This window comes from Pungitius pungitius, chromosome 3 (genome assembly GCF_949316345.1).
Source record: "Pungitius pungitius chromosome 3, fPunPun2.1, whole genome shotgun sequence".
In the NCBI taxonomy this organism is placed as follows: Eukaryota; Metazoa; Chordata; class Actinopteri; order Perciformes; family Gasterosteidae; genus Pungitius; species Pungitius pungitius.
The window spans coordinates 16,572,240-16,598,192 of record NC_084902.1 but is presented as its reverse complement, the minus strand read 5'-3'; the positions used below and the strand labels follow the sequence as shown (position 1 = coordinate 16,598,192).

At 43.5% G+C, this 25,953-nt stretch overlaps 3 protein-coding genes across 6 annotated transcripts in view; 1 reads left to right on the top strand and 2 right to left on the bottom strand.

Moving 5' to 3' along the window:
• Positions 1-10,149, bottom strand: part of mark4b (MAP/microtubule affinity-regulating kinase 4b) — a 40,366-nt gene extending 30,217 nt beyond the window's left edge. For all 4 annotated transcript variants that reach the window (XM_037467665.2, XM_037467749.2, XM_037467916.2 and 1 more), the window contains exon 1: positions 9,138-10,149. In XM_037467665.2, the coding sequence (XP_037323562.1) occupies positions 9,138-9,185 (48 nt within the window). In that variant the 5' untranslated portion in view covers positions 9,186-10,149. The remainder of the gene's footprint in view (positions 1-9,137) is intronic.
• Positions 10,150-15,265: 5,116 nt separating this feature from the next.
• si:dkey-182i3.11 (insulin-like growth factor-binding protein complex acid labile subunit) lies at positions 15,266-17,402 on the top strand. The gene has a single exon (XM_037467091.2). It carries the CDS (start codon positions 15,301-15,303, stop codon positions 17,125-17,127), a length of 1,827 nt encoding a protein of 608 aa, XP_037322988.2. The 5' UTR covers positions 15,266-15,300; the 3' UTR covers positions 17,128-17,402.
• A 71-nt stretch (positions 17,403-17,473) lies between these two features.
• LOC119224066 (gastrula zinc finger protein XlCGF26.1-like) lies at positions 17,474-25,862 on the bottom strand. The gene is made up of 8 exons (XM_062561268.1): positions 25,568-25,862; positions 22,990-23,088; positions 22,094-22,307; positions 21,597-21,667; positions 21,156-21,281; positions 20,782-21,058; positions 19,759-20,513; positions 17,474-19,066 (listed from the first exon to the last, which is right to left on the bottom strand). Exons 1-8 carry the CDS (start codon positions 25,721-25,723, stop codon positions 18,800-18,802), a joined length of 1,965 nt encoding a protein of 654 aa, XP_062417252.1. The 5' UTR covers positions 25,724-25,862; the 3' UTR covers positions 17,474-18,799.
• Positions 25,863-25,953: the final 91 nt, after the last annotated feature.

Sequence of the window (25,953 nt, the reverse complement as noted above, 5' to 3'; positions counted from 1 at the left end):
AGTTCTCACTTTTTCAAGGAAACCCTCTCTGATTACTATGTGGTTTCATTCAGGAGGCAGCTTCTGTGTGTGTGTGTATGTGTGTTTTCAAAAAGTCCTGCTCCCATTTTGCATTCTGGGTATTCATACTGATTAAAGTGAGAAAATGAAAACTCAGGTTGTTGAAAGTACCTAAATCAATTTTCTGAGACGCAAAACCGAAAACAAATCTGTCAACAACAGCAGCGCTGTCATCATTACAACCCGCCTCTAAACAGGTTGTTGTACATGTTGTAACGGCACTTTGATTGCCAACTTCTTCAGATATTTCCCAAATGACCAAAACCTGTGAAAAGATTCAGCTGAGGCTGCTTCATGAAGCTCAAAAGTTGCCATGGCTCCTATCTGGAATAATATTGCTAAATACTCACTGGTCAAAACAAATACAGTCCTGCAATAAATCCGACCTCCATGGAGGTATTAATGAATTTTTGTTAAAACTGTAGAATCCAATTCGGGGGCAACAGATTGTGGTAAATTAGAATACTAATTGCTTTAGGTTTCTGAGAGTGTAAATGGGTCCGAGCTGCCCTTATGTAACACTAAAATATCTGCACAGAGATCAACGACAGCGTTTCCACATTAGATGAGATGACAACTTGTCTGCGAGTTGCTGGTCGTGATGATTTAAACTACAAGAAAAAAAAAACAGGTTGGTTCAGTTTCTCTTCTACACAAGAGCCCCAAATGTTTTTTTTCTGGTTAGGAACTAATATTTCTTTTGTTAAGTGGCGCACAATTCATTAAAAGCAGATGTAGGTGTACACCAAATAAAAGGCTTTCAGTGTAAACAGAAAGACTGCAAAACTGCAGACGGATTCCACTCTTCAACTCTCGACCTGCGAGGTTAAAACGTGAGCAGATGGGGAAACTTTCAGATTGATCCAATAGTATCCCTCACTCATTTTCAGAGATGTGCAGCGCGCTGATCAAATCGGATATGTGGACAAAGGATAAATGGATCCCTTGAGGCGCATCACACAGATATCACATGTTAGCATCGAGCATGGAGCCAGGATTTCAATTCAGTCTTGATTGTGTATCTAAATGTTAATCCTCATTAGGAAAGAAAAAAAGTACGTCATTTAGGACGGGCCAGTACATGTGGACGAGGCCCACCCACAAGGTCAGAGCTGCACTTCAGCAGATTAGCTGTTCATTATAAAACAGTATTTGTTATTTGATGGCAGGCGCGTCAGCTATTGTACAGGACTGCGTGGGAGTAGAACAAAAAATGTAAATGAATGCACAAATGGAAACAGCCTGAACGCGACTGTACATCACATGTGTCACACACGTGTGTTTTGTAAACATGAAATAATCTTTAGTTTTTTCCTCCACTTTGCCCCATGTGATCATTTTTCAAGCTTTTTAAAGCTACACTAACCTTTGTGGGAGAGTTTAACATTCGATGAATATATATATATATATATATATATACACATATACATATATGAATATACACTTGTTCTGGAGGAAAGGTCTATTAATCCCTGTTGTCGTGGCTTTAAATGACCCCAGAGGGGCGGGACCTGAGAGCCGCAGCGCGACACACACAAACACATTTCCGAACAATGGGCTGGGCCCTACGGGAGGCGCCCTGCACCCCTGGTGGACTGTACAGGTCTGAGTGTGTGTGTGTGCGTGTTGGCAGGGAGGAACAGAGATAAAGACAGGATGTGTGACACGGTCCACGGCACAGGAATGGTGTAACCTTGAGCCATCCTCCTCCCCTCAGACACCCACACGTTGACCCGTTCCATTCCGGTTTCCTCTTCCTCTCTCTCGAGCAGCTGCGACTCCAGCGGACCACAAAGAGAAGGACGAGCGCCTAGATAGATACTTAGTAGACACATCGGCTTTGTCGACCAACAGAACATCCCTCCGCTTCAGAACTTCTCACATCTCGACTGTCCATCGACAGCTTCTGTCGAGCGCGGCAGGAAGTTGTGAGACCTCACAGTCCGCTCCACTTCCTGTGTCAGAGACGGAGATGTCGGCAGAGTGATCGCGGGAGTGTGGGATACTGAGCCGCAGCACTCGGCGACAGTTTCTTGCCAGAGACCCGCGAGGAAGCGGGAGGTGCCGGGAAACAACACGTCAAGTGACGTTTACGCGTCTGGGAGTCGTGAGTTATGGCGAGCCGGACTTTCACAACGCACTTCACTGCAGATCATAGATCCTAACAGCCGCAGTGCTCATGTACTATGAGGGGTCTGTCATCCTTTGGGAGTAAAGTAATAAGTCTTATTAGATAAATTCTCAAAACAAATACCAATGGACATGCAATCAATTATCATTCAGAATCACTGAATCACAACATCACCATTGTCACACAGGGTTAGCTTTGAATTTCCAAAACAATTAATCACGTAAAATCACGGCTAATGAAACCGGCTTGGAAGGAGTCCAAATTACCCAAATAAATTTGTATCACTTATTCCTCTTTTATAGGGAACACAGGCCTCCATTCGACCCTCCCCAACAAAGTGAATGTGAACTCTCAACAGTGGATTCTCTCTTCGCTTTTTTAATAATATCAGCCGGGACGACACAACATTGTAGACGATGACCAGCAGGCATTGTAGGTTAAAGGCGGCCTCCCTCACTCTGGCTCCAGGATGCAAAGTGGATTACGGCTCGCTTTCTGCCCCCCTCCACCCCCACATTGCTCAGCATATCATTCACTGCGGGGGTACAATCATCGGGGGGATTAGAGCGCTGAGTCACTCGTTGGCTAGACGCCGCTCTCTCGCTCTCCGCCTCTCGTAGGGATCCGCTCCATAAACCCGGTGCCTTTTCATTGCAAACAGAGGGATTCTTCTCTTACAACGTAGCTCAGACTCCATAAAAAAAAAAAAAAAGATAATATAGCAGAGTTTGTTCTTTCGCCTGTCACACGTTTTTCTGGCAATGCTGCTGTGGAGCAATTTTACCGGGAGTTATGGTGGCCAAGACTACACTCATCAAACCATTCAGGGGAAATTTAGGTTTCACACATTATTTTCTTTTCTGTGAAAGATTGAGGATTTGGCCAATTCAGTGCTATATAAAACACGACAACAATAGCAGTAAGAAAGTGAGAAATATGACACAGGTGCATATATACACACACAATATATACACTTAACGGACACTTTATTAGGTAAACCTGTGTTGTAACACAGCTAATCAGCTAATCACATGGCCGCAACTCAATGCATTGAGGCATGTAGACGCGGTCAAGACAACTTGCTAAACATCAAACTGAGCACCAGAATGGGGAAAAAAGGGGACTCAAATGACTTTAAACGTGGCTGTTGGTGGCAGACGACCTGGTCTGAGTACGTTACAAACTGCTGATCTGAGACTTTCACGCACAAATATGTCTGGGGTTTACAGAGAATAGTCCAAAAAAGAAGATAATATTCAGTCAACCTTGTTGATGTGAGAGGTCAGAGTAGAATGAGCAGACTGGTTTGAGATGATAGAAACGCAACAGTAACTCAAACAACCACTCACTACAACCAAGGAATGAAGAACGGCATTTCTGAAAGTACAACACAGGGAACCTTGAAGAAGATGGGCTACAGCAGCAGAAGACCACACCGGGAGCCCCCCCGGTCATCTAACAACAAAAAACAGACTACGATTTGCATAGGCTCACCAAGAAAGCATGGATCCATTCGGCCATGCATTAACAGGCTGCTGCTGGTGGTGTAAGGGAGTCTTGTTGCCGACCATGTCCAACCCTTTACGACCACAGTGTACCATCTACTTCCAGCAGGACAATACACCATGCACAACACTCATATCGTCTCAAACTGGTTTCTTGAACATGACAATGAGTTCACTGCACTCCAACAGCCTCCACAGTCACCACATCTCAGTCCAATATTACACAACACACACACACACACACACACACACACACACACACACACACACACACACACACACACACACACACACTGCCCAGTCAGCGATTTCAATCTGACCCAACCTCTCCCGATAATTATCTTTCTTCCCTAATGCCTGAGGCAATTCATCTGAAAAGGCAAGCCTCGGAGGTAAGGGTGGGGGATGGAGGAGAATCTTTTCTTGTAAAAACAGACCAGCTTTGATCCTGGGGAGGACAAAGGGCATTTCCCGGTGTGATATTTTTTTACCAAACTAAACTAATCTGAAAATACGTCCATATCTTGTTATGAAAACTAAAATGTGAATGGGGAACCAGGATTGTTGGCTAAAAAGGTTTGGCTGATTGAGATCCGGAAGCTATTGAGACATCACCGTTGGAGGAAGTCATGACACCGCAGTCTACGATGTCCTGCCGCCTCGCTGCCATCACACACATTTCATAAAGAACGTTCTACCCAAAGGAAAAACTTTAAAGGCTCCGTTTCTAAAAAGGACTCTGCAGATGTCTTCATCAATACAGCATGATGTTCATTGAGAAAAGGGCCGTTAAGCAACAGACCGTAAAGAAGGGAAGGCTTTAGGGCGGGGCTACCGTGTGATTGACAGGCCACTACCAGAGCTGCATACTCTTGTGTGATGTCACCATGACAACATCAACTTCTTATTTACAGTCCATGAAATTGTTGAATTGTTATTCTGTCGCCAGACGAGACGTAGCAGAAGCTCCACAGTAGTAATATGAATAAAACGCCTGAAATAATCTTGACTGCAGCTGCAGAGCCAATTAAAATAAATAAATCACGCAGCAGCAGCAAACACCCTAAAGAGGACGGGACGGGACGGGTGCTGTATTTGCACGAGACGAAGCTAAGGCCCGAGGAGGGACCGGGAACGGTAAGCAGACACCTGAGGGGCCACCTCACCGGGAACACAAGGGCCCAACTGTGAGCCCTCTGACAGAGTCTGAATGTCCCTCTGTAGATGGTGTGTGTGTGTGTGTGTGTGTGTGTGTACAGCGGCATTCTCCACATAGTAGCCTGATCTTTAGTAAACGCCACCTGTTCGGCACCAGTCTCCGACCGGACTCTTCCCTAGAATTGCCCAATAGCTGGCAGGTGAACAACTTGTTCAGATAACAAGCTGTCACGTTATGTTTTCATCAAATCTCTCCCTCTTTATGTTGCATCTAGAGCAGTGTTCCTTTTTTTGGAACCTTTAAAAGGCCAATCCTCAGTTTTTCTAAATTTGGCTGGCTTACTCAGACGTTTAAGAAACTGGATCGCTAATTAGACTTCTACACAGACACACAGAGACATAGAAAGAGCTGCTTATAGATAAGAATTACATCAGAAAATATGTCCATTCTGAATACATACCTCACTATGCCCCACTGAAAATCATTTCTCAATTTCTCTCTTTTCTCCAGAGCACACAGCCGTACACGTACACACACTCACACACACACACACACATTTCTCATCTCACACACACCAATGAAAGCTCATGATAAGCCCCAAGCAGAACCTGACGTACAAGCTTCATCACCAAGTAGGATCTCTCAACTAAACCAGTGTCTAAAGACAACCGCAACATTACAGCCTTAAAGAAGTGACTAAATATCCTCCCTACAAATGACTACTTCCCCATTTTCAGAACCTTGACAAAAACACTTGATCTCCATAAAAATAAACAGGGATCGCTTAAAACACACACATATTTCACAGGCATGTTTGCAAACCTTGACAAATGTCTCCTCAAGTGAAGAAGCGCCAACAGCCCTGTACAGCTTAAATGGAGGGTTTCTGGAGCAAAACAAATTTCTCAAAACGGTCGGGCAACGTGTGATCATTTAAAGTAATACGTGAACATCGCCAACACTGGCGGTGGGTTTCTTGAGAGGACAATGATGAGTGGCACTCCGCAGGTTTGATGCATTTGTAAAATGTTACCTGATGTGTTCTTGTCTTGGAAAAACAATATTTAGCCCAGGAGATCACAAAAATAGCAACTCTACAAACACTTAAATCTAGTTCTGCAGAAGGCAACGAAACTAAACTCCAACTTATAACCTGCACAAAACATGTGCGCGTCACATGTACCGACGTGTTCCTGCACGCCCAGAAATGTACGCCACTTCTGTTTAATCGCACTAAGTCTATTATGTCCTCTAAAGCTCTCAAACACTATTCTGTGTCAGTACCTACTCATATATGGGTCAATGACATGCACGTTATGTTGTTTTCTTTCCCTTTGAACTGACATAACATTTAATTCAATAAAAAATTATCCAGTTTCAATATATTCAAATCAGATATATATTCTTTTATGTTTAGACTCCTCAAACCCTGGAGATGTAGGATGGCAGAACAGTTTGAGCAAGTAAACGGACTATTAAAAGTGTTATTAAAATAAGTATGCCATAGAAAGTATGGCATACTTATATAGTTGAAACTAATCAAATCAACCATCTTACTTTTTAAATACCAAATATTTTAAACCTCATTCAAAACCCTTGGTCCAGCAATTTGCATCTTCTCATATTTCAGGGTGGCACAGCTGTGAATATGGTACTTTTATTGTGAAGTAAAGAGCAGAGCAGTAAAAGGGATTTTGTGTCATCAAGAGGACCCCAATTGATCTTTGTGTATGTGAGAAAATATATTCGGATCCCCCTAAAATATTGATAATATAGCTAGTTTGAATTTATAGATTAAGCTGGTCAACTTTCTCATATAAAGGAGGTACAATCAATGTAAAACTAAATGCTATTTTATCAAAAAGCTCTTTGATTTTATTAAACATTATATATATGAAGTTGCTAACCAGATCTAAAAATAATGCTATTGTAGATGTCTGTTAAGTCTGAAATTAGTTGCAAATGTCAGGTGGTCGCATCAGTATATTGGGTGGCGCAACTGCAAGTTATTTGCAGATAAGATTATTTACATTACAACATTACAACATTTTTTTTTAAATATGTTAGACATGTTAAACATCTAATATGTGTATAATACTAATATGTTCAGGCAGCACATGTGATAAATGTCAGGCGGTGCAACCAGGTTAAATAATTGAATTCTATAAATAATAGATTGAGGTGAAAGAACGGTTGCTTAATATGCGTGTGTATGTATGTGTATATATATATATATATATATATATATATATATATATTTATGTACTGTTTATACTACAACCTCAAAATAACAATGTGTATGGGACTGTAGACACCCCAAGGGATCCTTAAGAAATTTTAATAAAAATATTAGGAAAATATATATGAATATGAATTTTGTGGTTGCACCACCTGACACTTTTTTGCCTGTGAAGTTATCAAATACTATGACAAACTATTTAAAAGCACTATGAAAAGTTAGATGACAACTTAAACATTATTTATATTGTTTCAGACTCAAATATATGCATTATATTTCAATTTTACATTATTTTGTTTTAGCACTTTTTAGACACCGAAACCTTCATTGACCCTTATAACAGTTTGTTCTTTAAGAGATCATTACAGAAAAATGAAGGAATACAGTGGCCATATAATGCTAGGGTTCTGCACCCAGTTCTGCATCGTGACCCGTGTGCTGCGTTTGTTGAGTTGTACCAGGTCGGTTTAGAGTCAAGGGGGTAATAAAGTAATATGGAGAACCCTGTCTGCCGTTGCCATGGTGAGGGAGCTAACTGGACGGGCTCTTGGCTGAGCGAGCACAACAATCACTGCCGCTGTCCCACTCACAGACGCACAGTTCACTCCTCTACCAGCAGCACCGGTGACAAATCAATGCACCGAAATAACTGACTAAATAAATAGAAGCAGCTCGGTCCCGTGGAGGCGGGGCTACTTATCCTAAAAGTATTCACACGATTGCTCCAATCGTCCTGCTTTGACAGCCAAAAAGACAAGTTGCGACATCTCAAACGCAAGCGGACTCCAAACAGAATCAAGCATTAAATTAAACTCCTTTCCTACTCTGCTTTGTTCATGACACACATGAGAGAGCCATAGAACTACGAAAGCCTGCTTAAGATGTGGAATAGATTTTGAAGGAGAAAAAAAAGGGCCTTCATTTGGGTGTGGCCTGACATAAACTGTCCAAACCACCCACAAGACATGACTCCCAGATTCTGGCCCCCTGGGTGCTTACGGGTCCTGGGAAGAGCTACAGGCAATAATCACCAAACTGTAAACTATAGTTTAAATACGTCTGTCTTTTGATTGGAGTTTTCACACCAAAAATATTACATAGAGGCGACCGTTGTGGTAAAAGGTCACTGCTGAAAGAGAGAAACCGTGAATAAGCTTGAGTCACAGCACAACATGTAGAAACCGCGATAGTGACGCACGGCCTTTCAAGACAATTAGGAGGGAGGTGTTCTTGCTGGTATTTTAGGCTGCATTTTTAAAGCCAGGTGGCCTTGAGATAAAATAAAAAGGTGGGGACTCTCCCTGCGGCTGCACTACTGATATCAATGTGTGGTGGAAGGGAGGCGAGAGAGAGGCTTACAGCCTCACAGGGGCACATCCATCCTGAACGGGAGCAATGCAGTGAAACGCTTTCAAAAAGACATTCAAGTCAAATGGACGACCGACCCTCGCCAAAAAAAAGGAAAACAGATGCAGCCCCAGACCCAGGGAAACATCAGGACAGCATCAGTAGCCTGACACAGCAGATTCTGCACAACCAGGCTGGCTTCGACCAAGTACAAGGGGGGGGGGGGGGGGGGGGATTTTAAAAGGGAGGGAGGGGGATGCAGACAAGGTGAAGATATGGATGTATGGTGATGGAGAGGCAGTGAGGAGGGGAGGGGCAAGGGCAAAGGGCACGATGGAGACCTTTAGGGGGTTGGGGGGCTTTTTTTTTAAAGGAACCTCATTGATTAAATGGGTGGATCTAGCACGCGCAATTATTTTAACACACATGCCCCCCCCCCCCCCCCTCTGTTGCCCCCCCGTCCTGTGCTTCCGAGTGCAATCCGTCCCAAACGAGCTGGGGGGGAAGAGAGAGATTAGCGCGTCTGCGTCGCCTTGCTCGCTGGATTGCAGCTGCTCGTTGCACATGGCCCACTAATCTCAGGGTGAGGTGAGAGGGAGGGGGTGTAGGTATTATAATCATGACACCTCATGGTTACCAATTTCTCCTGCTAAAGGGGACAAAATACAAGTCCTGCTTCTCTGATCGTTTACTTACATGATCGGGCTTCCGCTCGCTGCCGGGCAGTGCCGTGCGTACAGACATGTTCGCTCCCTGAGTGCCCTTCTTCTTCTTCTTCTTCTTCCACGAGAAAAAAAAAACTAATACGTGGGCTGCGGATTGGTGTTCAAACCGGGATAAAAAAAAAACATACACCCCAGATCAGACTGGCTGTCGGTCACGGGAGGAAGGAAAAACACAGCCTCACTTCTCAATGGATCCTCCTTGTCACGGTCCTTGAAGGCAGCACCGATCACTGAGACAGTTACATCCAGGTTAAATTGATGCGTACAAAAAAAAATACAAAAAAGAAACTACATCCACATGGTGCCACTATGTTGTTACCAACCAAAAATCTTCAGAAGAAAACAACAAAATAACAGCCCAGACTGCGCCCCCTCCCTCCCCACTTAGCCTCTCACTTTCCCCCGACCCTCCCCAGACGCTCCCGGACCATGTCGCTGGACTCTCGCTGCCTCGATAATAGAACCGACCCCGGTGGACGTCGGTTTACGTTGAGCTGCATCGGTGATGTGTTGAGAAAATAAGGAAAAGACCAGCATCGAGGCGACAGATGAGGGTTCAAAAGCCAACCGAAACGGGTCGAGTCGAGGGGGGAGTTTCTGTCTTTCTGTTAGCGAGCTAATGTGATTGTTCTGGGGGACATTTATCAAAACGGCGGATTCCACCGAAATAAGACGTCACGGTACCGGAGGTCGTGTGAGCCCGCATTTCAAGACTCCGAGAGATGTACAGACCGTTTTGGTTTAAAAAAAAAAAAAAGAACGGTAATTTTGGTTGAATTGGAGAAAGCAGCGGATGTGCCTGTCGGTCTCCGGCTCGTACCTCTCAGCCCGGTCCGCCCTCAACTCGTCTCATTCGGTTTGGTTTCTGCTGCTTTCGCAGTGAACGAGAAGTGTCCGGAGCGCGATGTGTCTCCCTGGAAACATTAGGGTGTTTTTTTGTGAAGAAGACGTGCAAAAACGGGATCCCTCCCTTCGCCTTCCGAAAAAACACTGACAAGAGAAAGCGTGAGGGAGAGTGACGTCACCAGTGAGATGAGGTTGCCTTCAAGTACTCTTCAAGGAATCAGTCCTCCCGACTTCCATAAAAAGTAATTAATTGTGATTTGAAATCATTAAACAATTGCCTGAATGACGACGTTTGAAAAAAAAAAAACCATTTTCACAGGTTTAGATGCACGTAGTTGACTATGAAATGGTGCCTTTTTATCATAAAATCTCACAAATGTATTCCTTGAATAACTCAACTCCCGTTTCTTTCATCTGATGGATCATTACCGCCCCCTAGTGGCTAGAAATCTCTTTTTATCCTTGAGTATATATGATGATCAACTCGTGTTAGCTAAAATTCTTTCATGAGACAAACTATGTCTGTTTAATTATGGTGAAGATTATTACATCGTTGCTATTATTACCATTTTTATTTTTGGAATTGCGAGTTAAAATGTATTTTCTTCTCTGGAATAATAAATATATTAAGCGATTATTTTACATTTTTCTTTTTTTTTGCATGTGTGTTTTTTGACTTGTGCAGTAATTCTTTCTTCTTTCTTATTATGTTCATTGTCATGCAGCATGAATACATCATTATTGGCCAATAAGTTCGGACTCAGAGAAGTGTGTCTTTCTGTCTCCCAAAACCAGTGCGTGTCTGTGTGTGTGTGTGTGTGTGTGTGTGTGTGTGGGGGTATGTCTGTGTGAGAGAGAGAGACATGGTACCAGACATATACAGGGACCTAAGCATATTGGCCTTTATCTCGTGGTATTCATCTGCTTCAGGATTATCATTAAACACATTAAAGATAATTCAACCAATACTTCTTTACAACTAACAAGAGTAATTAAGCCGCAGGCCTAATTACCACGGTAGAAAGCAGAAACACAGCAGTGAAAAACTGACATAAAAAGAGGTGTTAGTCCTTAAAACAGCCAACCTGTGGTGACTTTTAAAAACTAGATCTCTAGAAGCTGAGTCTGATCTCTAACCTGCATGTTTTTACATGAACACAAAACGCTCATTAACATCTTATTCAAAATATCCTTTTATTGCACAGAAGCCAAAAAAAGTAAAGTGTAAAGTGTAAATATCAACTCAGATTTTAAGCATATGTCAAGTTCAGTTAAAACAAAATGTGAATCTCTTTCAGCCTTTGGATTGTACTCCAGTCGAGAACTATGATTCCTTTGCTTATTCTGTAAAATATATTCAACCTACATGCACAAATGGCTAGGCAAGTTGTAAATCTGCAGAAACAAGGAGATTCATGAAACCAGAGAAACCACAACTCTCAAACTAAAAATTGCTTTTCTTTTCATCCCCCAGCTAGAGAGAGAGGACCCTTAAAACTTATCAGCATGCTTAACATTTCAGGAATTCACACCTTTGAGAAAGTAAACCCATAGAATTTGTTGATGAATGAATTAGAATTCTCACCTGGACCGATCTGGACCGGTTGGAGCGAACCCAGGGCCTCATCTTTTCCCCCTGACGCCTACTTCCTTGTCCGAGACCGAGACCTTGAGTTAGCCGAAAGTCCCTTTCGACCGAAAGGCTGATTCCTGAACTAGCAGGTGAGCAGCTTCACTGTCATCCCTCGGGAGAACACAGGCAGAGGAAGAGGAGATGTTTACCAGGAGGGCAGAGAGCTGCTGCTAAGAGAATCAATACTGGAAAAGAACAAGCAGAGCAGCAGTCCATATTTCCATGGATTATAGAGCCGGTTCTGAACACTGTGTCACTCCAGCATCATCAGCTTTGCTATCCGGTCAGCTGTGCATAAACCAATTAGAGAGGGGAAAGAAAAAAACAATGGATTTGGAATCATCAATAAGTCTAATGGAGTATAGGAGAGGAAGGGCAGCGGGTTTTGCTGTATCTGTTGCTTTCTACATTTGGGTGTAGTGTGCGTGTGTGTGTGTGTGTGTGTGTGTGTGTGTGTGTGTGTGTGTGTGTGCGCGCGTGTGTGCATGAGCAGCAGCTAGTGATTAGTACTGATCCTGAGCACGTCAGCAGGGATTGATCCAGCTGGTAGCTCATGCTGACCTCAAGGACATCAGCACATTAACAAACACATGTTTGTGTACTTTGATACGTGTGAAGACCCTCGTTGACTCAACTTATCCCAGAGTTCTGGATTGTATCCACAACGATATCTCGTTTGAACTTTAACTCCCAAAGCTGGGAATTTAGCCTTAAACAGGCATTCACTTCTTTCCAGAAACACAACCGTATGGAAGCCCGGGGGGTAAAATAGATGAAAAGATAATGATGTATTTGAATTAAATGTATTTTGTCCGGTATTTTATTGATGTTTCCCCAGCTGCAAGAAAACATTTTTCTCTGGTACAATACAAATTAAATTATGAACATTCTTTCTGTATTCATGTTGTGTTCAAGTGCCAAAATACTAAGTGAACAATTTCATTAAAATCAATCAAAATATGAAGAAAAATATAAACAGCTCAAAGTCAATGAGTCAAAAGGATGAGATACTAAGTGGAAGGTTATAGATTCTAGGTGAACATTAACTTATAAGGTCAACATTTTGTCACAACGTATTATATATTATCATGGTTGTTTTCATCCCAAGTCAAGTCAAATTTGAACTTATTGTCTCATAACATAATAGAAACAGTGATGTTCATACTAATTCATGAACATATCAGGTTCAGGTGGCTAGAAAACACAGGCAGACGCCACAGAGAAAACAGGACAGGATGAGCGAAAAAGGCCCTGGAAATATATTGCAGAAAGTGGAATGAACAAGTGAGTATGAGGCCATCTGGTGGATAGAATGAGGGGGCACCTACAGCATCAGACATCAATGGTAGCTTCAAAGCTTTCAAATACACAACTATTCTTTGTACTCCTCAAAATCAACATTCATCTAATAATATTCCAAAGTGTGTGTATAATGTTTCACCTTGTCGCAGGACACATTTGATCTTGGGGATGTTGAAGTTCAGACTATAGACTGAATCCTACTCATGGGGAAAATGGCCAGTAAAGCTTTAATGGTGAGACCATTCTAAACAATTGCTCATTGCTAATGAGGACTAGCAGTGCATAGTGATGAGTATGCTATTCATATCCTGTAATAAAACACAACGCACAATGATAAACTGCATGGAGGAGAATGAGAATAAAGAATCGACATGACGGCGGACTTCTTAAAACCCCGAAAATCCTATTAAGATCATGGGTACATGTGTGTGTGCCTGTGTGTGTGCACGATCAGACTAGTATTCAAACAAGATGCAGTTTAATCATTATAATCTTATTCTACATCTCTGTCTCTATGTGTTTAGTCTGTCCGCAGTGGAGTTTTTTTTTTCGTCTCATCATGCTCGTCCAACCCTTTGATTTTGTGGTCGTTCTAAGAACAGCGTTTTCATGACTTCCTCTGCAACAGACAGACGCACCTCACACAGCATCCTCTGCTTTGTAGTTTAAAGAAAACGCCAGAGCATCAGCATTTAGCGAAACCATCCTGCAACAAAACCCAGCTTCAAGCGCTGCGCTGTCATCAGCGGTGAGTTTTTATCAAATGTAACATACGCTGGTTCTCGTAAATAGACTTTCAAGGTTTTGCAATTGGTGCATTCTAAAATACAAAAATGAACATTTTAAGAACAGGTGAATCCATAAATGTTTCAAGTATATAAAGTTAATTTATCTCACTGGTTCACGTTCTTTTTCAGCTGTAGCGACCATGCTGGTAGCTTTCACCTTGGCCTCCCTGAGCCTTTTGGTCTGGGCGTCTGACCTCTGCCCCCCAATCTGCAAATGCCTCCACAATTTCACCACTGTTGTGTGCCAGGGGAAAGGACTCATGCGGATCCCGGAGCTGCCGCAGGGCACAGAGCGGCTGTATGTGCCGTACAACGCGATAGAGGAAATACCCCGGCAGGGGCTGGAGGATCTGCAGGTATGAAACACACAGCGGCCTGGAAACTGTACTTGCTGTGTGGTGCTTTTAATTATATTTATTTATTTATTTGAATAAACCATGTACAGTTAAAACCATTTGACACACTGTACCAGATTATAGCTTTAGCTAATTCGCATCTGGAGTCTCTTGGCAGATCATATCAAGGTTAACGCAATAACTAACATACCGAGTGAAAGACATAGTACAGAATTCTAAGCTGTGAAAGGAACAGTTGTAGTATCCCATTAAAAGTCAGTAGTACCATAATATTTGTGCTCAACGAGCAGCTTTTTGAGCTGCTTTTGACAGATTTGAAACAGTTAAAAGTGCTGATAGCACTGCATTGTTACACTGATTTGTGGGTTTTTCAGATAAAGGGGATTGCAGACCAATGCCTGCCTGGAGGGAAAGAAATCTGTGCTCTCCTTGACAACATGACTAACATCAGCAATAAATGAAATGACCACATGTCATTTTAAAAGGGTCAGTAGACACAGCAGGTGGAGAAAGTTAGGGACTAGTTAACTGCAGAGTGCAGTAAATATTGGACTTAGGTTTGTTAGATAGATACAAAATAAAAGAACACTCAAAATGAATGTTTTGTCATGCTGGATGTGTAAAATAGGTCAAACACCGTAACTTCAATGCAATATAATTTGTTAGTTTGCTTCGCAGATCTTCTGCCGTTCAGATGACCTGAAATAATAAAGACGTTCAAGAGATAATCAAAAATTTGGGGGAATATACTTTGTTGGCAAAAGTTAGATGAAAAGATCAACAGCACTTTTATATGCGAGTTGAAAGTGAAGCTTCGGACAATTGCCTGTTAGCTTAGCTTAGCATAAAGACCAGCCACCTGCCAGCAAATCCTAAGCTCTCTGAATTAATACTTGTATATTATTTATGAAATGAGCACAATTTATTGTCTGACTATTTATACTAGTTGGCAGACAGCTAACAGAGACTCCAGGAAGTGACCTCATTTCCGTGCGGTGGGCTAATCTCTTTTGAAACAGACCCACTTTGGTCACTTGGAAACATCCATCTGATGTAATATCCGGCACTAATAATATAAAGTTTATTTCTATATTTGAAAAGACTTAAACATGACAGAACCATCTTCTCCCGTTCCTGTATGTTCCTTAGGTCCTGGACCTGACTAAGAATCAGCTGACTGTCCTATCCATCAACCCAGTTTGTCCAAATATGACAAAGTTGTTGCAGCTCTTCCTACGAAACAATAACCTGAGTTTTCCACACCATGGTCAGTTTCTAAACTGCCCCGCTCTCACCTTACTCGACCTCAGTGAGAACCACATTGAACATCTACCGAGTGGAGGCCTCCGCGGCTTAGCTAATCTGAAAACGTTGTTCTTGAACTTCAACAAAATTCAAACATTACAGATTGGTGGATTGGAGGGGGCCTCGGCCCTCACTGAACTCTACCTGAGCCACAACAATATAGCAAACATAGAGGAAGGTGTGTTCGGGAACTCCGTTGCGTTGGAGAAACTTGTTCTATCGAACAATAGAATCATAAGCGTGGCCGAAGGCAGCTTCGGAGGAGCAACGGGTCTCCGGGAACTTGACCTGAGTGGGAACTTGCTGGCCGCTGTTCCGGCTGAGGCATTGAGGGGTGTGGACGGGCTCAGTTATCTGCATCTAAAGATGAACAGCCTCACAGGCCTTCGAGACGATTGCTTCTTCTCATTGGGCCTATTGGTTCATCTGGACTTGAGCAACAACAAGCTGACCAGTCTGTCCGAGGGGTCACTGAGAGGCTTGACCACGCTGAGTGAACTGGACCTCAGTACTAACCGCATAGATTCCCTGCCTTCGAAAGTCTTCAAAGACCTGACCAACCTCAAGTTGCTTGATTTATACAGCAACAATCTGACAACTCTTCCTTCCGACGTATTCAGCAACTTGACCAACCTGCAGGACCTCCAGCTGGACTTCAATCAGATCTCCGACATACCAGTAGGGGTGTTTGACTCCCTCCTGGGACTCAATGAGTTACAGCTGTCGAACAACAGGATCCCGAAGCTCCACCCGGCTGTGTTCAACAAGCTAAAGTCACTGCAGAACCTGAACTTGGAATACAACACTCTTAGGCACCTTCCCAAAGGCCTTTTCCACAAGCTGAGGGCCCTCAAAGAGCTCCACCTCAATGACAACCACATCCGCTCTATAGATGCCTCGATCTTCCACCGTTTGGTGAAATTATTTTTGCTGAAGCTCTCTCGCAACCATCTCACCACTCTACACCCAGACCAGTTCAGAGGCCTCCAAGGTTTGAAAGAGCTTAGACTAGATGAAAACCACATAGCCGACCTCCATCCTACAGGCCTGTTCAGGTTTCTGATAAATCTTAGCACACTGGACCTGGACAATAATCAGATCTCGAAGCTGTCTCCCAATGACTTTGCAGGGCCGACGGGCCTTAAAGAGCTCAGATTGAGCTTCAATCAACTCCGCAACATACCACCCAACACCTTTGATCCACTCCACTTGCTCCGCAAGCTTCAGCTAAAGAACAACAGCCTGAATAGTTTACACCCTCAGCTCTTCGCTGGACTCTCAAAGCTCACGGATCTCAACTTAGAAGGGAACAAGCTGGGTCACCTGCAGCCGGACGTATTCCGAGGACTCACAAACCTCCAGCGATTGAGCTTGAAGAGCAACCAGCTGAGAGCAGTGGAGAACGGGACCTTGGAGCCTTTGAGACACTTGAGCTCTGTGTATCTGTCAGGTAACCTGTGGGACTGCACCTGTGCACACATCCTCTACATCAGCAGCTGGGTCCACACGCACAGAGACAAGCTCAGAGACAGGCCTGTTTGTTTCGTTTCCTCTTCTTCCTCGCCCTTAACCGAGGTACGGCCGCTTTCCAAGACAGCTGGGTCTCCTCATCAGTTGCGTGATGACTGTGCCGCAAATTCTGCAAGCGGATCTTCGCTTTCGTGCTCACGACTCTTCTTCATGGTCATGGGCCTTCTGTGGCATCCTTTGTTGTGGTTTTGTGTTCTCTGAATGCTTCTTCCTGCCTTTCCTTTTCAAGGCTTTTTGCAACCCGATCTTAATATTCCGTGAGTTTGTCTATGTTTGAATACATTCAGTATTTGCAGAGGATTAAAGTGATAATGCAGAGGTAAATTAGTTAATTGACAATCAAAGGCTGAGGATAATGGATTAAAGGTGGATGTTAGCAGACATGATTTTGGTAGAACAAATAAGTGGTGCATTTCAAACTTTGATATAAAGTCTCAACATAAGAAAACATGGATTCTAGTTTAGTAATTCGCTCCAGCTCTTTGTACAGCATGTGATTCTGAACACCTGATTAAATGAGATGGGTTATAGACTTGTCATTTGTTTGTGTATTCGTTTTATTTTATTGTTTTGTCAAAAAACATTACAAAAAGTAAATTAAAGAAAACCCTCAACATTTCACATTCCAGTGTTTATCAAAAGGACTCAGCTGAGTTGTACAAGAGAAGTAACTTAGTCAGTGACACTTTTACAATCCAGATCAATGACTGATAATACTTTAGCGTCTGTCAGCAAAAAACAGCTTAGTTTAATCGGGCCTGGTTTGTTAATAATACCTTTGTTAAAAGTTGAGGAAAGTAATGAAACCGCTGTAAACTTTTAAATGAATCTACCACAGTGGTCACAGAGTCATAAACTTCAAATAAAGAGGCTGTGAAAGCCTTAATAATGAATTAAACTCAGCATCACATCCTGCATTCTGAGTCACACGCTGGAAAAGTTAGGGAGCTCACAGAAATAATGAACCTACAGTTTTCTCACATCTCACATCACAGTAGATTCTGCCTAAAAATACATTCGAATTTTACTCTCTTTACCAAGTGAAGGCAAATTAAATGATCTGTTGAACTATAGCCAGATAGAAAACTGACAACTTCATGAGAATAATCAACAATGATCATATGAGAAGTAACTTTGAATTTTGCAACACGAAGTGCTGCAAAATCCAGGATGAAAACAGATCATTAACAGTGACTCAAAAATAAGTTAAAGGCACGATAAAATTCACCATGTGAAACAATTACTTAATGGTTCCTTTTCTTGTGCTTTTTCACACCTCGTCGTTTTTATTGACAAGAAGTTAGGGTGTGTCGCTGATGCAACCAGTTGGATTACAACATGTATAGAAAGTCTCCTGAAAAAGGTATTTATTTAAATTGAATTATTCCTGCATATACACAAATGTTGCATTTTTTCAATTTAGGAGTTTCAAACATCATCTGTTATTCATTAACTCTTGCAGGTTATTCAAGCAGACGTTTAACCTACCGTAGTCAGGTAGGCGCCTTAAATGGCAAACATAAAGATGCTCACTACAACTCTTTAAGCCTGTCTCATTATCAACTGAATGGTTGTTAACTTAGGGCCAACATTGAGAGCCTCGGCTCTGGTCTCTGAGCGCCCCATTACCCACACAGTAAACTTCTACAGAGCCCTCGCAGGACCTTGTCCATCGCTGTCTGCTACAGCAGCTCCAAGCGGAAACTACATTGTCACTGAAGCCTCTGACATACTCAGTGACCTTGCCTCACTCAACTTGAGGAGCGCTTTGCGGTGAAACAAATCCAATGTGGGGGAAAAAAATGAACCATTATCACCGTAACCGCTTTTCAAACTTTCCCCACCAGGTTTGGGGAAGCTGACACTAAGCGGTTCAGACGTAGAAACACTTGTGGTCCTTCAGGTTCCTCAGGTAGGAGAAGCTCTTCCCGCACTTGTCGCACATGAACTGCTTCTCCCCGGTGTGGATCTGCTGGTGGGCTTTCAGGCTGTTGCCCTGGTTGAAGCTGCGGCCGCACGTGTCGCAGCAGAAGGGTTTCTCGCCCGTGTGGATGCGCTGGTGTCGGTTCAGGTTCCCCGTGTTGCTGAAACACTTCCCACACGTGTCGCAGCTGAACGGTTTCTCTCCGGTGTGGACCACCTAAGGGAAGAAAGGTTGAAAGGGAAATTAGTTCTCACTGCAATGGGCCCTTTATTGCCAAAATATGTCAGACATACAAGGAATTTGACTGGAATGTATTGTCTAATTTTGATGTTCTTTTAAGTAAAATTGTCCTTTTGCACACACACTCATATGTTGTTGTACAAACCAGGGTGATTATGCATCTATTTCAGCACCCTTTTGATCCATTAAAGCAATTAGTTCTGCTTCATACTGCTGTAGTGAACCAGAATAATCCGGCCAAAAACACATCATTCTGCCGGAAACCTCTCTGTCTGTGTGTTCTGCTCAATTAAGATTCTCATAACTCTGCAAACGTGACAGAAATGTCACAGAAATAAGTGCTACAAATCGCTGTCAAACCACCCGCCCACAAGCACATGTACGAGTTTGAGGTAATTCTTCATTCGTGAAGGTTAACAAATGGTAAGAAGAAGAATTCCACACCGCTGAGCTTCAGTTCCTATTGTCGGAGCAGTGTAGCAAAGACAAAATAATATCAAGAGTGGGTCTGTACCAAGAGGAAGTACTTTGATGCTACATCAAATCCAATTACAAATAACTTAACCATTATTAAAAAGCTCCTATGATAAATGTCTTTCAAAATAAATGTTGTGTGCCTAAAGCGTTAAAAACCATATCCAATATCCAAATATCCAATGCAAACCAACCTGATGCGACTTGAGGCTGCTGTGCTGCGTGAACGTGCGGCCACAGATGTGGCAGGAGAAGGGCTTCTCCCCGCTGTGCGTCTTCAGGTGGATCTTCAGGTAGCTGGACGACTTGAAGCTCTTCCCACACAGCCCGCAGCCGTGCGGCCGGTCCACTGTGTGGTGCTGCTGGTGCGAGCGCAGGTCCGTTATGGAGCCGAGCCGTCGGCCACAGAGCACGCACGTGCACGGGATGGACGCCGCGTGCGTCAGCAGGTGTTTGCGCATCGAGTTGACGCAGGCCACCGCGGCGCCGCACGCCACGCACGCCACGCACGTCTTCTCCTTCCTCTCGCCCGAGTGCATCTTCTGGTGCAACTTCAGGGCGCTCTTCTGGATGAAGCACTTGCCGCACGTGTCGCAGCTGAAGGGCCGCTCGCCAGTGTGGATCCGCTGGTGGCCCTTCAGGGTGTCCGCCTGGTTGAAGCTCTTCCCACACGTCTCGCACCGGAACGGCTTCTCGCCCGTGTGGATGCGCAGGTGGCGCTGCAGGTTTCCCTGTATGGTGAAGCTCTTGTTGCAGTACTGGCAGTTGTAGGCCCGCTCCCCGGTGTGCACCATCTGGTGCATCTTCAGCCCGTGGGCTCGGTAGAAGCTCTTTCCGCACTGCTCGCAGTGGAACGGGCGGACCTCAGCGTGGAGCCGCTGGTGGTTCCTCAGCAGCTGTTTCAGGGTGAAACCTTTGCCACAAACGTCGCAGGTGTGTGGCCTCTCGCCTGTGCATGAGAGCAAGGAGTAGCGTAAACTTCACAGGTAGCATGCCCCTATACAGCTGCAATCAATAATTAATATTCACAGGGAAATGAATCAATCAAATAGTAAACACAAAGATGAGCTTTGGCTAATTGTTTTTGGGTCTAAGGCCCCTTCGTACATCCCCCGTACACTACATAATGTCCATTTATCAGAAGGCCAGAAACAGACCAGATGAATGCCAACATGCCCTGTGTGCTTCTTGCAGAGTCCTTGTGTTTCCACACTCACCCGTGTGAAGCAGCTTGTGCGCGTTGAGGCTTCGCTGGAATGAGAAGCCTCTGCCGCACTGGGAGCAGTGGAAGGGCTTCTCGGCGTTGGCCTCGTGGACGGCCTGGTGGGCCTTGAGCTGCAGCAGCTTGGTGAAGGTTTTCCGGCAGTGTTTGCAGCTCAGAGGGGCCGAGCTCTCTCTCTTCGCTCGGCCCCGCTGGGACTTTGGGGGCTTTGCAGCGCGTTTGGGCCTGGCGGTGAATCCCGCGTCGCCGTCACCCGGATATTCATGCTCCAACTAAACAGAAGAACAAAATGCACTGATTGTTTGGCCATTTGCTTTTAACCTGCCTTTGCAAAAAACACTAAATGAATTGGGTACTCGCGCAATCAACCTGGTAGTCTGGGTCGTCATGGTCGTCCTGGCCTGGATCGTCTCTGTACTGACACGAGTCGGAGGACGCCTGGTCAGCGAGCGCCTCCAGGCCTTCCTCCTTTATTACCACAGGTTGGACACAGTCCTGAAGGCATGCGGACATGTTAAAGTCAACACAGGGGATCAGGGTGGTGGTCACATTTTGCATGGTTTCAATAATTGAGATCACCAATAATACAATTCAAATGAATTCAAATCAATAAACACATCTCTTTAGAAACTAATTAAAAGGGTATTAAAGTGTGTAGATTGTGGAAGAGAGCAGGAAGTTGGAAAGAAAGACTACATGATAAGTCCAGTTCAACCCCAGCAAAGGATGTCAAAGGATGACTCTCCGGATGGGGGAGGTCAAACTACTGACCATCGCCGTCTGTCTACACAGAAGAAGACAGGATATCACCTCATAACTTCGGTTTCTCCACAGGTGGACGATAGGCGATCTCTTCACTGCAGCATCTCCACACGCCACATCTATTGAAATTCAAAAAGCTGTTTGTCAGTATAATTGTGGCACTTTGTGCTTCCTCAAGCAGAGTACAATAGAGACCAAGGGAAGGCGTGAAGGGAGCAGCGAGGATGGAGGAACAGCACACTGCAGCAAACTGTTCCATCAGCATGCAACAGTGTTTGTGGTTGAACAAAGAAAGAATGCTCTAAAGGACGCCTGTCGCCACCACTACTTGCCCCCCCCAAAAAAGCTGTAAGCCTATGGGAAACCCTTTGTTTGTGGCGTTGATTCTAAATATAGTGTACAATTACATTGATTTTCTTAAGTGTCTAATTTTCATCTGCACATTGCTTTGCTTCTGGACTGTAATACCCGGAGTAAGAATAAATGTTCTTTTAATAACATCACTTGTCATGTCATATTATAAGGAAAAAGGATAACCTCATCACCTCTGGGGCTCTTCCTCCCGGATTGCCGGCTTTGCACACTCACTCCTCTTCCTCCTCTTCTGGTTGTTGCTCGGCCGCCCACTTTCTCTCCGCCGCTGTCCTCTGTCGCCTCCTCTGCCTCCTTCAGGCTCCCGGCAAGCACCAGCTTCAGCTCCATCTCTGCTGCCTCCAGTCTCCTCCTCAGGTCCTCAACCTCCGCAACGCCCTGCGTCACCTACGGAGAACGAAACAGGACAAATGGAGAACGCAGCGATTTTGTTGTTCTCTGGTGGCCCCTTTTGTACCGTTTTCATATCTTAAAAGGTTACTATGAATGTTCTTGAACAAGCTGTCGCCAACAGATTTGTCATTTTGTTAGAACATCACAGTGCAACTTCAAACAAGTCTGTTCCCTGGGTCGTTGTTACATTTAGAAGATGAAGAAACTCTTCAACAGTTGCATTGCCATTTCTATTAAAACATCAAGAGATAAAACACAAAATGCCCCAAATTTGTTCGTTATAGCTTCTCAAATATCAGAATTTACATAACCGTCATACATCTGTCTATCGTTAACAAATGCTGCTGAACAGTGAAAATAAATGTGAAACATTTCACTGCAAGCCATGTACAGGACAACAATGTCCGTGTAACAAAAAAAATAGAAATTAACTTCAGCATCAGCAAAACATGCTGCAACTTCTTTATCTCCTCGTAGTATCAATAGATGATATTCATCAGAATCAAAAGCCATTTCTTGTATTTGATGTTACACAATTTGACTTGGTACAATATAAGAATAAAATAAGATAAAATAATATTTTTTTAAAATAATTAACAATACAAAAAGAGAAGTATGTTTTTTCCCACGTTTACCTGAAAAAAGATTAACCAACAGTAATAGTGAGTCAACGTACTTCTAACTGCTGCAGAGAGGAACACTCGAGGAAAAGCTGGCAGATCTTCTCCACAGCTTCTTGAGCCAGAGACGTCATGAAGACACCGAACTGGATCACCTGACGGGAACAACACACCTCTACTCATCATGTGATACATATTAGAAGGATATGAAATGATGGAAGGACATTGAACAATATCACTATTTAATTATGATCTTATTCCTTCGTTCAGTCAAGGCAAAGGACGACAGCTTATCACACCACTTTGGCTCCATCAAGAAATATTAACCTTTTAACTACACACACTGGATGACCACGTGTCTACAGATTCCAAAGCATCAAGCCAACCTCTACAACACAGGACTTGGTAGTGAATCAATGATCAAAACTTCACTAAAATAATTTTGATCGCCCCCATTCAGTCAAGGCAAGATTGCTCTCCATGAGCTTTTTCATATGTGGCATGACAAGCTATTTACCCAGGTTCTTAATGAATAGCACCATGCATTGTTAGCCCTCCTTGCAGAGAAGGGTTGCAATGATCAAAAAAAAAATCAAGGTACACACTTGACACCGTGGGAAAGAATTGATCATAACAGGTGCTGGGGCAGGTTAGATGAAATACCAAGCAAAATTCAAATGTGGAAGCATTAAAATCATAAGAAGTGACTACGTCTTTACTTTATTGTGGGAGCCAAGTTGAGAATGGAGCATATTTAGTATCTCAAAAGTAACTTTGTTTCTTATATTAGCTGGACAAATGGTTAAAAAGAGAAGAAAAAAACTTTTGATGGCATTGAGGTAATGATCATTTTTTTCCGAAGATATCGTAAGAATCGGACCAAGCGTCTGGGAGGAGTTCGCAAAAAACGTGTTTTTCATAAAATTCAAAATGGCGGAAAAAATTGGTAGGCGCATTTGCATACCATTAATGATTGATTGTAGAGCACATCCAAGAGCACCTGTGTGCAAAGGTTCAAGTCAATCGGTAAAAGTGGGCAAAAATGTCCCCAGAGGGAGGCGGGTGCTAGTAGGGTTGCCAACCGTCCCGTATTACCCAGGACATCCCGAATTATGGCCAATTTTGACTTGTCCTGGCCGGGACAACTCCAGTCCCGATTTCCAATCACAGCCTCCTAAGTCAATGACGCGCGAAAAACTCCCGGTAAAAGATGATTGTGCAAGCCCGACTGCTAGCACCCCCCCCCCGTCAGCCCGCGAAAGTGTCCCTAATTTGGGGTTGGGAGAGTTGTCAACCCTAGGCGCTTAAGAGCACTTTTTTTAATCCCCTAATTGCAGGACCAAGAATATATACATTTTTTGTACTTCTGAAGCACGTGCAAAAATTCAAGAGTTTTTGAACATGATAAAGTCCCCAAGTGGTGAAATAATAATTAGAAGAAGAATTTGTGCAATTTCAATAGGGCTTCGCCCGACTTTCAGTCGACTCAGGCCCTAATTAGCTGGGATGGATCTAAATTTGAGGTGTTTTAAGGATATAATAAATTCATTAAGTCCAGTAATGTGTGTTATATCTGAAGCGGCCAGCAGGGGTCAGCATGCTGCGACTAGAACGTTGTCTGTACGCTGTGTCCACGCTTCTGTGTCAAGTTTCTCAGAAGAATAATGGTAAACAAAAAGAAGAGTTTAACACCATACAAGTCATTAAACGTTTTCATTGAACAGTGTTTAAGGTGAGATTTGATTGTTATTACTGTTACGTTGTAACTGTTAGCTACGTCTATTAATAGCGCCGTCATTAGCATTAGCCCAACAAGCTAACCTCGTTACAAGCGTGTTATTTCAGTTTTGCTGTTTTTGTGGTTTCTTAGACTGGGAGAGGAGAGTGTAACGCAGTAAACCCGGCTCGCTCATAAAAACAATTGTTTAAGGTGTCTGCAGCCGTTATTTGCTGCGCCCCATCATACAAACAACACAACAATTAGCATCACCTTGATCAGCTTCACCCTTTAAGTGATGAACGCATCAATGACTATAATCAAGTTAGTACTAAATGCATTATTCTGAAATGTGCCGTTCTAAATATTGAGTAATTATTGTTGATGCTAACGTTTGTACTAACATTTTGAAATGGGACCTTTACTTGTAACTATTAATTTTGACATTAGCCACATTGATAAAACTTAATTGTATTGACATGGTTGCTTGACACCCTTCTTCGTTGTCCTCATCGCCACAGTTAGATAGAATTGTTATTTAACAATTGATAACTTGGCCCTGGTCCTGCAGGTCGCAGAGTGAAACCTGTAGCTGGAAACTTGTAGACATACAGCATATAGAGAGGCCTGGGCCAGCTGGCCCACCCAACATGGCGAACAAGATTCATTTCCCCGGTTGTTGTTTAGCCAGAGCTGCAGGTCAGTAGCCCATTTAGTCAAGTATGCACTAAACCCGGAATGGCAGCGTTGGGGTGAGCGGTTATTCAAGTTTAGTCGGTGAAAGCTAACTAATGTTAAAGCATCTAGCTAGCTCTTCTATTTCTATGTTGGGCTGGCTGTTTAGACGGAGGAAGCCCGACGTGCTCTCCTCGCGGCGCTAACCGGCGCGCGCGCGCGCACTCGTACGTGTCACGTACCTTGTCCTCCGAGGAGCGGCGCGTGTTGTCGGTCGAACAGGACGAGGACTCTGACTGTGTTGAAGCAGAGCCGCCGACAACTTTGGTCATTTCGGTCACCGTCGTACTCACCATGATCTCTAAAATGGAGCCTACCTGCACCTTCAAATCAGACATTCTGACGATGAAGTCAGTCCGCTACGAATTTTATTTCAGTGCTATATTGTTTAGTACTAAAACAAATGACATATGCTGCACGCACTATTCTAGTTAAGTTTAAAAATAAACTCGTGTCGCTCACAACACTGATGTTCTTCTTCCGAGTTTATGTCTTTCAAAATAAGAGTACGCAGACTTACTGTGGTCCCTTTTGCACTGGACACAAACATACAGAACTACAGCTGTCA

Excerpts from the sequence above, each read along its gene's own strand:
- si:dkey-182i3.11 (XM_037467091.2), top strand. The coding sequence starts at position 15,301 with ATGACAAAGTTGTTGCAGCTCTTCCTACGAAACAATAACCTGAGTTTT.
- LOC119224066 (XM_062561268.1), bottom strand. The coding sequence starts at position 25,723 with ATGTCTGATTTGAAGGTGCAGGTAGGCTCCATTTTAGAGATCATGGTG. Across the intron at positions 21,059-21,155 it reads ATGACGACCCAGACTACCAG|TTGGAGCATGAATATCCGGG; the intron begins GTTGATTGCGCG and ends TCTTCTGTTTAG. Across the intron at positions 20,514-20,781 it reads GCACAAGCTGCTTCACACGG|GCGAGAGGCCACACACCTGC; the intron begins GTGAGTGTGGAA and ends TCTCATGCACAG.